Below are 14,071 nucleotides of genomic sequence, written 5' to 3' on the forward strand. Positions count from 1 at the left end.
CCGCAGCCCTGTGGAGCACATCTCTGCTGTTCATGCCTTCCGCCTGCCTCATCCCCTAGCTGTGGTCTCACCATCACCACTTCCGGCCCAGAGGCATTACCTTTACCATGCCATTATGCTGGTGACAACACCATGCCATTACCACTGCATTACCCTAGGCAGACTATGAACAAGAGGACATTAAGAGTGACATACCCAAACCTTTCTCTCAGCCTCAGTTTCATCCATAAATGTGAATTTTCCCCCCAGAGTTCAGGTTCATGTCCTTCAGGAGCCCTGCTCTGGCACCCCCACCTCTCCTCCTCCTCCCCCCCCCCCCAAAAAAAAATCTTTTGTCTTTTTTGTGCTTTCCCATTGAGCCTTTGAAATGTTAGAGACAAGCACAGCTTGTCCTTTATTTTATTTTTTTAAAGCTGGTCCTTTATTATCCATTTGGAGCGTTTCCCCACCAAAACATACAATAATGTTAACCAGGTAGCTTTTCTCAAGTGGTTAATACCAGAGACCGAATCTGCTCCTGCCTGACTCATTACACACCAGATGTAGCAGTTTCACACAAATAGAAAGGTACTTAAAGAGCTTCTCCAAATCACCACAAGAACGGACTTGACAAAACCACATCATTTTACAGGGAACCTTGTCCCAGACTATGCATTTCCCCATCAGATGTTAGTCTTGAGAGAGCTGTATGCATAAGCTCTGCAAACTGAATGCTCCCTTTTTCAATGACTCCCTGGCTTCTACTGCAAAGGAAAGAACCTAGACACACAACATTTTTGTGCTATGGATTTATAATAACATTTTATTAATATATTATGCTACAAAAATATTTTGACAAAATAATATTAGAAAGCATCTTTTTATTACACTCTTCAAAACAGTTCACAAAAGCAGGAGGCGGAACAGGAAAAATATATGAAATACATTTGAATTGAAAACTGACAAACATGCAATTTAAAATTCAGTGTGAGTATGAATCTGCAGGCTGGTTAATCATTCCTGCACAAGGAAAGTATTGACTATCTTTCAGAAAGATCTCACTGGCTTTAGCTAGATTAAGGTGCCTCGTGAAAAGCTAGCCACAGGAATGGTTGCTTTTGGGTTGGGACAACGCGTGTGCGCGCGCGCGTGCACACAGACACACAGACACACACACACGTCTATGAGCTCAAAAACTGAAGCCGAAATCTAAAGCTGAAATCTAGCACATTCTACAGAACATTGACAACATCAGAGATATGACTCAAGCCCGTATGTTTTTTGTATATAGCATAGAAATATCCTGTGGTACTAAGCAAAGCTTGGAATGAAAACATTCGTGCTGAGATAATCACTTTGGCACTTTGGTTTCTTTAATATAAATATATGATGGGAAATTCCTCCCTAATTGCGGTGTATGGTAATAACTGATTGGGTCATATCATTTGACTAATCAATGCACTGAACATAGATTAAGTTCTCTCTCTCTCAGCAATTGTGCATCCAATAACTTGGATAAATATACAACTCCGCACCTTGGGTGTTCCTAAATTACACTGGAGTTTGGTAGAATGGGAAGGGAAGTGCAGCAAAGCAGATTTTGACATCTGTATAAAGCATAGTTATCATAAATCACGCTCATCATTTATTTCCAGAACAGGTATTGAATTATTCAAGAGCCCAAGGGATTGCAGAGAAACTATACCAGTCATAAAATATAATATACCTTGTGTATACCTTGTGTATACCTTTTATACCTTGTGTGTATGCCTTGCTTACTAACTGGTTCTCCAAGTGGCAATGCATATTAATACAGCATCCCCAGTTAAACACAGGCAAGACAAGCATGATAACCATGAAAGAGGTGGAAGTTAGTTCTGCTGGTGGTGGTAAAGGATATTTATTCTATCATCAGGGCAATAGCTTGGCAGGTAATTAGTATTTATTTATAATGCTATAGTTACTTATAATGTAAATTGTATCAGTGTTAAGTTGTAGCTGAGGTTTCAATTGCAAGAATGAATCATATGAACATTAAGCTTTGGGTTTAAGCATATCAAAATCATATCTTTGAGTGATAGACATTGTGCAAATCTGTTCATTGTGTGTGTTTCCCACAGGTAAATAGTATCACCAGTGTTTGCAACTTTCATGTGGGATTTACTGGTCATGAATTTTTTTTTTTTTTTAAACTGTCCTGCAACTGGAAACTTGTGATTACATGAGAATCTTAGCTTTCCTTAGGAAGAAAGAAAACAGTCAGTTCCCAAACAGCTTTGAGTGTTTAGTGTCTTAAAAAAACTGCAGAAAAAACTGAAGTCCCATGAAGTTGGTAGCTCATTTTACTTTAAAAGCATGTGTCACATCTGATAGACACTCTTCAAATTCAAGGGGAATATAATCATGTCATTGACCTGATCCACTTTAATGAAGATGCATAGATCTCTGCTAACTAGTATTAATGCATTTGAATTAATACTGGTCTGCCATGGCTGATTAATAAATATTCCATTTTATCTATCACAGTGAGGTCTCATTCTCTGGTATTGCTATGTTTACATACCATGGATTGAAAAAAGTTACCCTAAGTCATGTTTTAGGGTAAGACAATAGAATAAAAGAAATATCTGGTAGGAAAACTGTGCTGAAGTCACTCATGCAGGGTTCCCGAACTATGATCTACGGGAAGCTAGTTAAGCTTGTATTGTAATTCCTTCCTCCTTTATGACTTTCACATAACAGTCATTGTTGTTAGTACGAATTGGCCTTTAAAAGCATCTGTGTGTGTGTGTGTGTGTGTGTGTGTGTGCACGTGCGCGTCTTCTCCTCTGACCTGGAGGAAGCTCAGGTGATCTAACTTTCAGTCAAGCATGTTGACTCGAAACTCTGGAGACACCTTGCATTGATACCTGGATGACAATATGAAGAACACTGGGCACCAGTGCAAGGGTAAATTCAGTGAGCTCCAGAGACATTTCATTCATTTCACAGGAATTACAGACAAAATGCCTGAGAGTGCCAAACAAACTACAAGATACAGTAAAGCATGCTGCGATATCCAAGCTACTGGGTATTTAATATAGCTGTCCAGTGGAGGAGTGACTCAGAAAAACTCATCTGTAGGGCAGAGGTCTGTACAAGAAATAGCTAAGGGAAGTTCTCTCATAGTCAGATTTGCAGTATAATTTCAGAATGATGAACTGAGTGACTATGCTGTGTGGTATAATGATAGCTGTGAGAACAGAGATATCTATGTGTTCCTTATATTCAAAAGAGTCCTACAAGCCTATGGAGAAAGACCGGGAAAGAGTAGAATTAAGTTGCAGTCTTAGTCCTATTGGTGGTTTTCCTCATGATTTTGAACAAATTGTTTCTATTTTCTGCTCTTTTCTCTCTCTCTGACCTTTATGTGGTCTTCTGTACTTAGAGTGTAAGTATTCCAACACCTTGAAATATTTCTGGGATGGTACCACAGATTCATTTCTAGATTCTATCAGATTATAATGAATAAAATTCAATGGGTTTTGGTTCATTGGCTGTTCACTTTTATTATGTAACTTATCATCACCCTCAAGATTTGCCTACCTTATTTCTAGTTCAATTTTTGTGAATAATACATTATAATTCTATTATAATTCAGTTCTGATCTCTGTCTTGAATAAAGCAGGAAAGCCAATCTTTTTCAAATGCATTAAGGTTGAATTTGAAGGTCTGTTAAGCCATTATATTCAAATGAAGGCATTTCTAGAGTAATAGCTCAAATAAAACTGAAATGAAAGTTCTCCAAATATGTTTCCAATATCCAGCCCAGTGCAATAAATATTATGCAAGGTGAATGGCTTCTGTCCAAAACTAACATCTCTAATCTTCTGCTAGCCAAAATACACAACACAAAAGTATGCACAGGACGTGCTTGAAGCTTGCATCTGGGGTAAAGCTCAAAGTGTTCCATTCAGCCTTATCAACTGTTGTGCTCGAAAATATAGGGGTAGCTTATAGCACTGTCTACTGTGCCCACTTAAACTGACCACAAAATGTACACATCCTTTTGCTAAAAAAAGAGCAAAGGCTGGAGGTCATGTGTGCAGTAAGTCAAAAAGACGTTATACGTCTTCTCCCTGACCTTTTTAAAGCAATAGGTTAAGATGCATAATGAAAAAGCTCAATATTTCATCATGATTTCAAATAAAACCACGTCTTTTATATTCTGATTATTTCCTAATCTATTTTCCTGCATTAATTGGTATGGTGACAGAACAAACTACAAATCCTAAACCTTGACTCACCACATTCAGGCTTGAAGATTACATGGAACCATCTCCAGTCCTGGAGACCAAGCTTTAGGGCTGGTGGAAAAGTGACATGAAGGCTTTCAGTCAGACTTTTATCACTATTATTGTAATTGTCATCTGAGCTTTTCTCATTAAAAAAAAAAAAGAGTTTGCATAGTAGTTTTCTGTTTTCTGAATCTTCTTTTCAACCAATATGTTTTCATCAAATATTTTGGATTTTTGTTTTGTAGATGACTTAGAAAAAAGAGATTATTTCAACTGAAAACTATTTTTCCATTTAAATGTCTTGTATCAAAAGTCGTTTTTCATCAAACATGACCTGATGGGGAAGAAAAATCAACATGATATATTAAACACAGTAGCTTCTAAGGTGGACATGGGGTTTTCCCACAGGTGTTCTTCATCTCAGTCATGAAAAGTAGCTGCTTGGAGAGGAAAAAAAAGTTTCAGTGAGTGTAAGCTGTGATAACTTTTCCATCTAAATCAATAAAGGTACCAAGGTCTACAAATGGAGGAACTTTCTGTATGCCTCCATGATATATGGCTTAACTCAATACTTGCTGTCTTGAACAGATTTTGGACCAGCCATAATTCAGCACTGAGGTACCAGCTCTAAGCATCATAATAGCAAGATGAAGATGAATTTCTAGATATTTTCTGCCCTCCAGGTTGCCTATCTGTATTAATATAACTGGTATCAAGAAGCTTTATAGATTAGCAGGATACTGCATTTTTATACCCAGACTGTAGGGTTATGTTTATATAAGATGAAGGAGAGAGAAGAATTACTCCCGTAGAATTATTACAGAATTTTTTATTAAGAGAAAGGTTTCTTAATTTGAGTTAGCTAATTAATCCCAAGGCAAAGAGGGAAATTGGTAATTTTCAGATAAGTTAAGTAGTTGAGTTAAACACAACTGGCGAACTCAGAGTGTTATCTTGACTAATGACTTACTAAGTCACATAAAAATAACTGAGATTTTAGGTTGTCGTAGCTAATTTGAGATAAGAATTCACCTATTTTTCTAATGGGATTAGGCCACAGAGAGGATCTGTTTTATTCAGTATAAGTTAGGCTAATTAGAATTAAAAAAAACAACCAAGAAATTCAGCAGAAATGTACTTATTGGACAGCTGCTGTGGAAAGTAATGGTTAAAGAAATGAACAAGCCATTCATAGGGTGTCAGTTCAGACACTTGCAGAGTTGTCAGTTAGAAAACAAATATAGAAAATATTAATTTATCTGTTTCACCATCACTACTGATTAATAGGGATGTTATTAACATATACAACAAGAAAAAAATAAGTTTACCAGTCGAATAAATACATTTTTTCTTTTTCTTTTTTTTTCTTTATATGAACATGTATATTTTACAAAACCCCATAGCACTATGGGAAATAAAGATCCTTCTACAAAAAGAAGATGTAAGTCAGTGTTACAATAAAGCTTTAGAGTTTCAAAATGTATCTGGACAAAGAGACAAAATCAGCTAGAAGGCACTACTGATTCACTGAGAAGGTTCAGTTTGTAAATGTTGTTGTCATAACCTCCAATTCTTTCATAAATTATCTTTCTTCTCTATTCCAAGGGATTGCACATAATACTAATGTGGTCAGGAAGGTTGCAGTAGATTCAGAAGAAAAATAGCTATCGCCACACAGAAAGAAGAAGTTATTGATGGCCATAAAATGCTGGTTGAAGTTGAGCTTGTAGGCTGAGGCTGGGATGGGTGATCTGAACGCGGTCTCTGATCCAGCCGGTTTGAAATCCAAACGGGAGGTTTGACTGTGATGTAACCATTGGTTATCCTGATATAGGAAGGCAATGTGGTGGTGCTAAAAAAAAAAAAAAACACAAGAGAAAGAAATTAAAGAAGAAATTCCTTCGTCTCTAGTTTGTGACCTGTCATCCTACATGGCAGTAACAACACCAATGACAAACGTTGTTTATTACTACTTGCATACATTAGACATAGAAGGTAGATCTCCAGGGGCTAGTAAGCGTGATGTTCTGGAAGTAAGGCCTGGTTCAGGAAGTCCTTCAGCTTCTGACTGCTGTAGACTATAACCAAAGGAGGAATCAGTCCTGAAATACTTAATCTCCTATCCTCTTTTCTTAAGCATCCACCACTGGCCAGCATCAGAGACTGGGATACACAGATCTTTGTGCTGATCCAGGATGACCTACTTTTTGTACTCTTAACTACATTCTTGCCACCTCAGAATTTGTCACATCTCTCAGAAAGAAGAGCAACTGCCTGTTCTTATTGAGGTCCTTGGCAAAGGGAACCTACTGAGCTTGCAAGAGCGATAGGAGGGAAGCCTTGGGTGCTGCCTCTGATGACTGGATACAGGTTTGGATAAGGACAGAATGCTAGAGGACCTGAATGGATCCCTAATCTAGCCTCTTGCAGTCTTCCTTGCCATGGACTAGATGTTCAGTCCTGGAGGGGGCCACAAAACATGCACTTCCCCTACTTAGAACCCACAGAGAATTTCCCAGGATCCCCTTACAAAACTCACAACCTTGAGTGCAGAAGACCAATCAATCAGCTTCATTTTTTTTTTCCTGCCTTTAAGATATTTTGAATCAAATCACAATGCCAAAAACGGAGTCAGTGTGAATGTTCCCTGGCTATGGCTTTGGCTTAATAGTGCCTATTGATTGAGGCTTGAGTTTGAATGTGCAGGTAGGAATTCATCCCAAGCCTCATGACACTGAAGGTCAAAAAGGTCCATTTACACTTGGTTTGGAAGTTTTAAGTTGTAATCTCCATTTCATAAAATGTTTCCATTGTACTCAGTATTGGATAATCAGTAATCCACCCATTGTCACAGAGCAGCTTAATTGAGCATGTAGCATGTGTAAGGTGGATTTTGGACTTAAAAGCAAGGCATTCTGCTTGAGGGCAAGGAGAAAAATGACAAGCTCCCCTGAAAGCAAAACATGACACTCAGATCTGTAGATTCCCTGTATTACTATTAAAAAAATTCTTCCATAAAGTGGATTTGAGGGCACTGAAAATTATCCTTACATCATTTTTTGTGGGTTAAGAAGCAATGCAGTCCAATAAATATTTAGTTACAGTATTTGAGATCCTGACCTTGGAGGAAAAGGCCTACATCGTGCATAATATCAGATAAAAGGAACAATACCTGGCTCCAGATTCGTGCACAGAAACAGAATTTAGCAGAACTGAATGCTTTTGTCTTTTTCTGTCTAAGCAATAAGAAAATGACATATGGCAGCTGGTAATATTTAAGGTCATAGCTTTTAGTTCAGATGCTACAAAAGCGTAGAGTCAATCATAAATTGTCACAGGCACAAAACATGTGAACAGAGTGGCGTCCATCCAGAAAAGGGTACTGGTAAACACCCATGCAGGTCAACATCATAACCAACAGACAATCATTGTGCAGTAACTTCACCTCAGATTTTGGGATAATTCATTTCACTTCTTCCCTCATCCTTTAGACTGTCACCACATCTTCTGGGTGGTACAGTTGTTCTGTAGTTAGAAGTGATCTTAAATAATGTGCAGTAAATTATAGTAAAAAGAAAAGGCGGTCTTTAGAACTAAAGGCATGGGAATTGCTTCATGGGAGCAGATAATCCATCTGACTAGTATTATGTCTTTGACAATGAGAAGTGGTGCATGTTCCAGGGAAATAAACTGCTGTAAATTGAGAAATCTGAAATCAAGTGATGCCAGAGAAAGTTCTTATCTAAATTCCTATAGTGAGGGCTTGGTTTCGATCTTTAACTGGTAATATAAGATATTGAGCTTTAGAGCTTCTGCTATTGCATCAAGACCTCTGCAGTCACATAATACAAAGAGTTGATCTTGGATAAGCTAAGGCTGCTATTTCAAATTTGTCCAGTTTTTTCGAGCGGTTAATTTAGTGCTGGCAGGAATAATACCAGATTAGTTACTGTCTAGTCAAGCTCCTGTAATATATGGAATATCAAGTATGAACTGCCTTCCCACAGCCAATACAAAGCCATTATTAAAGCATACCTCTGACAAAAACTAGGTACTACATGCTGTGAGTAATTCAATAGAAATGAAGCCATGTGTCCACTTTTGATCCAGATCTGATTTATCCTGTTGAGTGATATGGTAGTGCACAAATCTGGCAATAATGACGGTCATATCGCAACTTGTTTTTATCCTGCACCAGTTTTCCATATGTAAGTGTGGGTAGACGCTTATGTAGCTCTGTAATATTTACTAATGATTACAATTTTTTGCTAACTGCTTTAAAGGCCATGCCTTGCTATACAGATCCACATCTATAATACAGTTGTTACTTTCGAGGGCATATATTAATAAAAATATATCAAAACAATGATCAATAATTTTTATATTAAGTCTGAAACAGGGCTTTTCAAAGTACTCCATGGGAGTTAGGAGCCAAATAGCATGTCTGCAGTATTTGGGTGCTTGAGTCTCCTAAACTTCTGCATCAGAATCACAGAGATTAATAGCACTCAGCTGAGATAAGAGTCAAAGTCCAGTTTTCAGAAATGTTTTAGGCTCAGGTCTCAACTTACAACAACTGTGATTGGAAAAATTTCCTATAGAGCGCTAGGAGCTGATACTGCTAAAAGATAATTCAAAAGGAAGAGAAGATTCCTTCATTTACCAATTTATTTTCAAATGGGTTGGCTCCTCAATCTAGTTCATAATGCAACTGCTCAGTGTAGACACATCCAGTGCATATGGACCCAGGACCATAACACTGTCAACTGGTTTTGCCACTTGGTGCTATCAAACCACAGCCTGAGATTTTCAGAAGCCTGTATATCAGGGAGACAAACTCCTACATATCCAAAAGCTAGATTTTTAAATATATGGAGGTGCTTTAAGAAGTTACATACATAGGTGTTTTTGTGTTCTTGTGACCTCTATGTGAATATTTGCCACTTTACAGAACTACACAATCTAGCCCTAAATTAAAGTTTAAACTGCAAGGAGGGTCTGGTTTTCAATTTCAGTTTAAAAAAATGTTGCCAAAATGCCCTGTAGGTCTTGCAGTTTGGATGTATCCTGCTCCTGACTCATTCTATGGGCTTGGTCCTCCAGTGAAACTAAAATATCCACTGCACAGCAAACTGTCCTTTTTTGCACCTCCCGGAGGTATTGTGTGAGATGTTCAACAGGCGATGAAGTCTGGCTGGGGAATGCATAAAAGGAGCATGAGGCCATTCATCAGCCAGTTACCTCTAAGGGATTCCAAAAGCAGCCCTAAATCAACACTTTACATTTCTGTATGATGTGTTTCCACTTTCTAGTCAACTGCCAGGAGGATTTTGTTGCTTTGTATTGATTTTTTTCTCCCTTGGAAAAGACATTTTTTTGAAAAAGAAAACAATTTACTTAAATTCCAGGGTTTCCTATCGACAAAAATGAGAAATTCTGACCACTCTTCTCCTCAGTCTGTGAGGTTATTTTGTGTTTTCATCCCAAAACATTACAATTCTATAAATGCTTCTTTGTTAAGGTAAATATTGTTGGGGGGGGGAGGGTTGTTTGTTTTGAAAAAATCTTGAAGTGCTTTATGAGAGAAGAACAGTGTATTTCTATTAATGTACTCAAGGCATGCTAATAGCAAATCAATCATATTTTGTCCATATAATGAATTTTCTTAAACGTAACTCTTACTTCTAGCACTTTAGCCTACTGCCAAGGCAGTTAGAAATATCTGAAGAGAATGATCTCTTTTACCAAATGCTACAAATTCAGTGTAAAAACTTTGGTCCAAGTTTGTAGCTAGGCTTTTCCTGCAGTGAATGGGGAGAGAAACTTCTCCAGAAGGTGGTTCATCTCATTCCAGCATAGGTATCTAAGTTGGTACTTACTGTCTCTGGGTGTCTTTTCCTTCCTACTGATTACAGAGGGAGCCTAGATAGCCAGCTACATTACAGTCTGATCTTACAGGTGGCCCAGATGAGAGGAGAGGACGTCCCTAAACTACCTCCAAGTGTGATTGCATAGGGACATAGGATCTCGCTGACCCTCAGACTTTCCCTAAGCCTGAAAGCAGAAGCAGAGTCCCCTGAACTCAACCAGAAACTTTCCATTGTCCTTAGGAAAGTTTTGGTCATTCCTGAAATGTACACAAATAATAACAAAAATGAATCACAGATCTCAGGGATAACAATCTCAATTATTATCATGCCTCCTCTTGCCAGCCCAGGATATTTCATGTTTGAGTCTTTTGTGTCTGATAAAAATACCTTTTAAAAAAAAAATTCCACATAATTTGTGATGAACAGGCAACCACTGGCTCCAATGCCTATTCTTTGCTTCTGTGTATGGGATTGCTTTAAACATTTGGAAGACTTCACGTATCTTTTAGCCAAATGACCTGCAGTATCATATTCATGAGCTTGTACTTTTGATCAGATAATAGGGCAGTTTTTCAAATCAGTGCATTAGTCATACATTGTCTTACCATCATTAGAACTTGTAAAACTCTCCCAAAAAACAGGGCCCCAGGCACATGCTTTGTGAACAGACCCTACCAACTCCAACTACGTGATGCAATTCCTCTACCCTGGGGGCACACTGAAGTACCTTGATGAATAGGGAGCATTTTAAAATTGAAAAATAAAACAATCACACTTGCAGTCCTTTGGAGGAATGCTGTTCTGATTTAGCTTGTGAGGACTTTGCAAGGAGTTTGCAAATAATTTTTGCTGTGACTCAGTTTATCCTTATAAGCAGGGGCACATTTGACCACATGTGACACCATGGCAGAATCACAGAAGATAAAGCCAGGAGGGACTTTCCAGCCCATCTATCCCAAAGACAGGAACAAGATCTAAACCCTTGCTGACGTATAGGTCTAATCTGTTCTTCAAAAAACCTACAATAATAGCAATTCCAGAGTCTCTGCAGACATCTAGTCCAGCATTTTACCATCCTTGACATCCAGAATTACTGCCTAATGTTTCACCAAATCTCCCTTGCTACAGTATAAGTTCGTGACTTCTCCTGTCTCCATGGACAGGTTTATTCCTTTCCTCTTCTCAGCAGCCTTTCACATATTTTGAAGACTTAACCATGTTTCACTACTCAGTCTTCTCTCATTTAAACAAACAGTACCCTCAGCCTTCCTCCACGAGTCCTCATATTCGTGCCCTCCATCCTCTTTGCTCTGTTCTCCTGAGCCTTTCTAGCTGCTCCGTGTCTTCTCTGAACTGCTGCCCAAACCCGGAAGCAGTAGGTCTAGCTGAGATATTATCAGCCCTATACTTTGCACAGTCTCTATCCCTGCCTCTCTATTTGTAAAGCAAAAGAAATCATATGAAAAGTTCCGACTCCGATTAGGAGTCACGTATCTCACGCGCCACCCCTCTGTGATCTCTAGGAAGATTCACTACTTTTTGCCCCTAAGTCTTTATGCCCCCACCAACTTTTCTGAAGTTGATGGAAAATTGAACGTGCACTGAGGAAATGAATACTGGATGAATTATGGTGATATTTTTATGCATTTTTAATCTGCTGCCATGTTTCAGTCCCAATATGGTTACTGTTCAGGGTGGAGGAACTGTTTTTTAAAGTACAACTTAAAAAGTGTTTGGGGGATTTTTTTTGGATCAAAGGAGCTATATAAACACATGACAATTATTTCTAATAAATGTAAACAAGTGTGGACTCAGTCAGCCTTTCTTACAACAGCATCAGATGAAAGAAGCTTATCAGAACGATGTGCCAGCCCAGACTGAACCTTGAAAAAAGGCATTTTTCAGTTGAAAACCTAAAAAGCTAGTAAACTGGAACAAAATTTTTGAGTAAATACAATAATGGCTGTTTTGCATTTGTGATTTGATGTTAACCGCATGATGGTTGGGTTTTTTTAAATGATATTAAGCATATGCTTCCTGTTTCTTTTCAAACAAATTTTACCCTATTTTTTTCCTTTCATTTAATGAACAGATGTGAAAGTGGTTGATCACGTTATTTTTCTGGTGATCAGAAATAATGTCCTGCCAGTGAAGACAATTATTCTTGGAACTAACCAGACCTATTTATGTCACCAAGACTTATTAGTCAAAATTTGAAAAAAACATCTGCTTAAAGCACTGGGACCAACCAGTTGCAGTACTTAAACTAGCTGGTTGGCAAGAAGTCTGACCACACTTCTGAAAGGAAAGAATAGGTAATGAACCTAGAAGAAAAAAGTGAAAGTTGGAAGTAAAAGAGAAGCACACTAGAAAAAAAATCACACTAGAAATAAGTTACTAAGATTTAACAGTGAAGATCATTAGAGTAACTTCTTAAAGGGAATGTAGTGTCTCCATCTCCTGAAATTTTCAGATTAGGATCTGATGCTTCTAGAAGGGATTCTTTCATTCAACACAGGTTGTAATTCCTCAAGATTTGCATCTATCTTCTCCACTGCATTTCTTATGAACACTGTTCTTGAAGCCTGGGGGATCAATCCTGTAAGGTGCTGAATCTCCTAGTCCTAAATGAGCAGGACACTAAGCACTGCAAGCACGTGAGTGGTCCCAGTGAGGGTAGTATTCGCATACCTACAACTCAGCACATGCTAAAACCCTTTGTGGGATTAAGGCCAAGAGGCTCATGCTTTCACAAGGTTCAGTTCATTAAAAAAAAAAAAAAAAAAAAAATCCAACCTGGATCTGATTAAGGAATCCAGTTTTGGTCCAGAGGAGGCCACTATTCATTTGCAGTAGTATAGTAACTGCCTTTGCATGTCTGAATGAGTAAGCAATATTGCTCACTGGTTTCTGGCCAACAGAGAAGACAGGGGATGTGCCAAGTAAGAGCCTTATCTCTATTATTTTCTATTTGCCTCAAGGGTTTTGGGAGCCCAGATCTCTGGCCATTTTCCACACTGCAAGAATCCCCACTCTCTGCAAGCAGCACTGTGTCAGACCGACGGAGCCGCAGTTGCAGCCACGCTATCGATAGAGGGTTCACGCAACAACACTGGGAGCCTTTCAACAACCTGTCGCTGTTGATAAGAGCTTTCCTTTCTACAAGACGCAAATTGGAACGACATTCCCACCTGAAAGGAACTTCAAGCTCTGATCCAGCTTTATTTCAGTGTCCTGGCTGCTCCAGAGACTGACAGTAAGCAATTCCTTTCCTTGAAGAGGGCACTTGTGAGCCTCCAACCTATAGGCAGAAGCAAAGGGCAGGAGGTGTCTGCTGATAGCAGTCTATTTATTCCCTCAGCCCTGCTCTTTGTTACAGCCATGTCTGCCACAGCTGATCTCCAAAAGAAGGAAGAGGGTACCGAAGGAAATGAGGGAAGGGGAAGCACAGATTCCACCAGGAAAGCTGCGAACAAACGTGCCAGGACTCTGAGTTGTTCTGCCAACATGTGCTTCACCCGTGGCAGAGTGCGGGACCAGTGGCAGGGTACACCTTGGGAGCCAGGCCCCAAGGCAGGGAGCAGGACACTGCACAAAACAAAGGGGCGCTTGGAGGCAAAGGGAAGCAACGTGAGGCATCTTCACCTCCCAGACAGGCAGGACCATGGCTGTTAGAAGCTGCAGAAGGTGCCACCGATGAGAATCATGCACTGTCCTTTAGAAGCCCTTGGCATTAATAGGGTTCAGAGGGTGGGGTTAATTGTAGCTATGTCAGATTCAGGCATATAGTCTGAGCTATTCATCTGTGTTAGCTCTATAGTTTTTGAAGAATTAGATGTCTCCAGAGGACAACCCATCCCTCCCAACGGCATGTCTCCAAGGTAGGTGAGATGAGCTGTTTTCTGAAGATTGCTATCTCTGGAATTCAGGTCTCCTGAATCCTGG

The 14,071-nt window shown here is 39.1% G+C and overlaps 1 protein-coding gene across 1 annotated transcript in view; it reads right to left on the reverse strand.

The window, feature by feature from the left end:
- Window positions 1-862: 862 nt before the first annotated feature.
- The window catches only part of TRABD2B (TraB domain containing 2B), a 315,409-nt gene continuing 302,200 nt past the window's right edge, over window positions 863-14,071 (reverse strand). The window contains exon 7 of the mRNA XM_068953076.1: window positions 863-6,108. Within this exon, the coding sequence (XP_068809177.1) occupies window positions 5,886-6,108 (223 nt within the window). The 3' untranslated portion in view covers window positions 863-5,885. The remainder of the gene's footprint in view (window positions 6,109-14,071) is intronic.

This window comes from Struthio camelus, chromosome 8 (assembly GCF_040807025.1).
Source record: "Struthio camelus isolate bStrCam1 chromosome 8, bStrCam1.hap1, whole genome shotgun sequence".
NCBI lineage: Eukaryota > Metazoa > Chordata > Aves > Struthioniformes > Struthionidae > Struthio > Struthio camelus.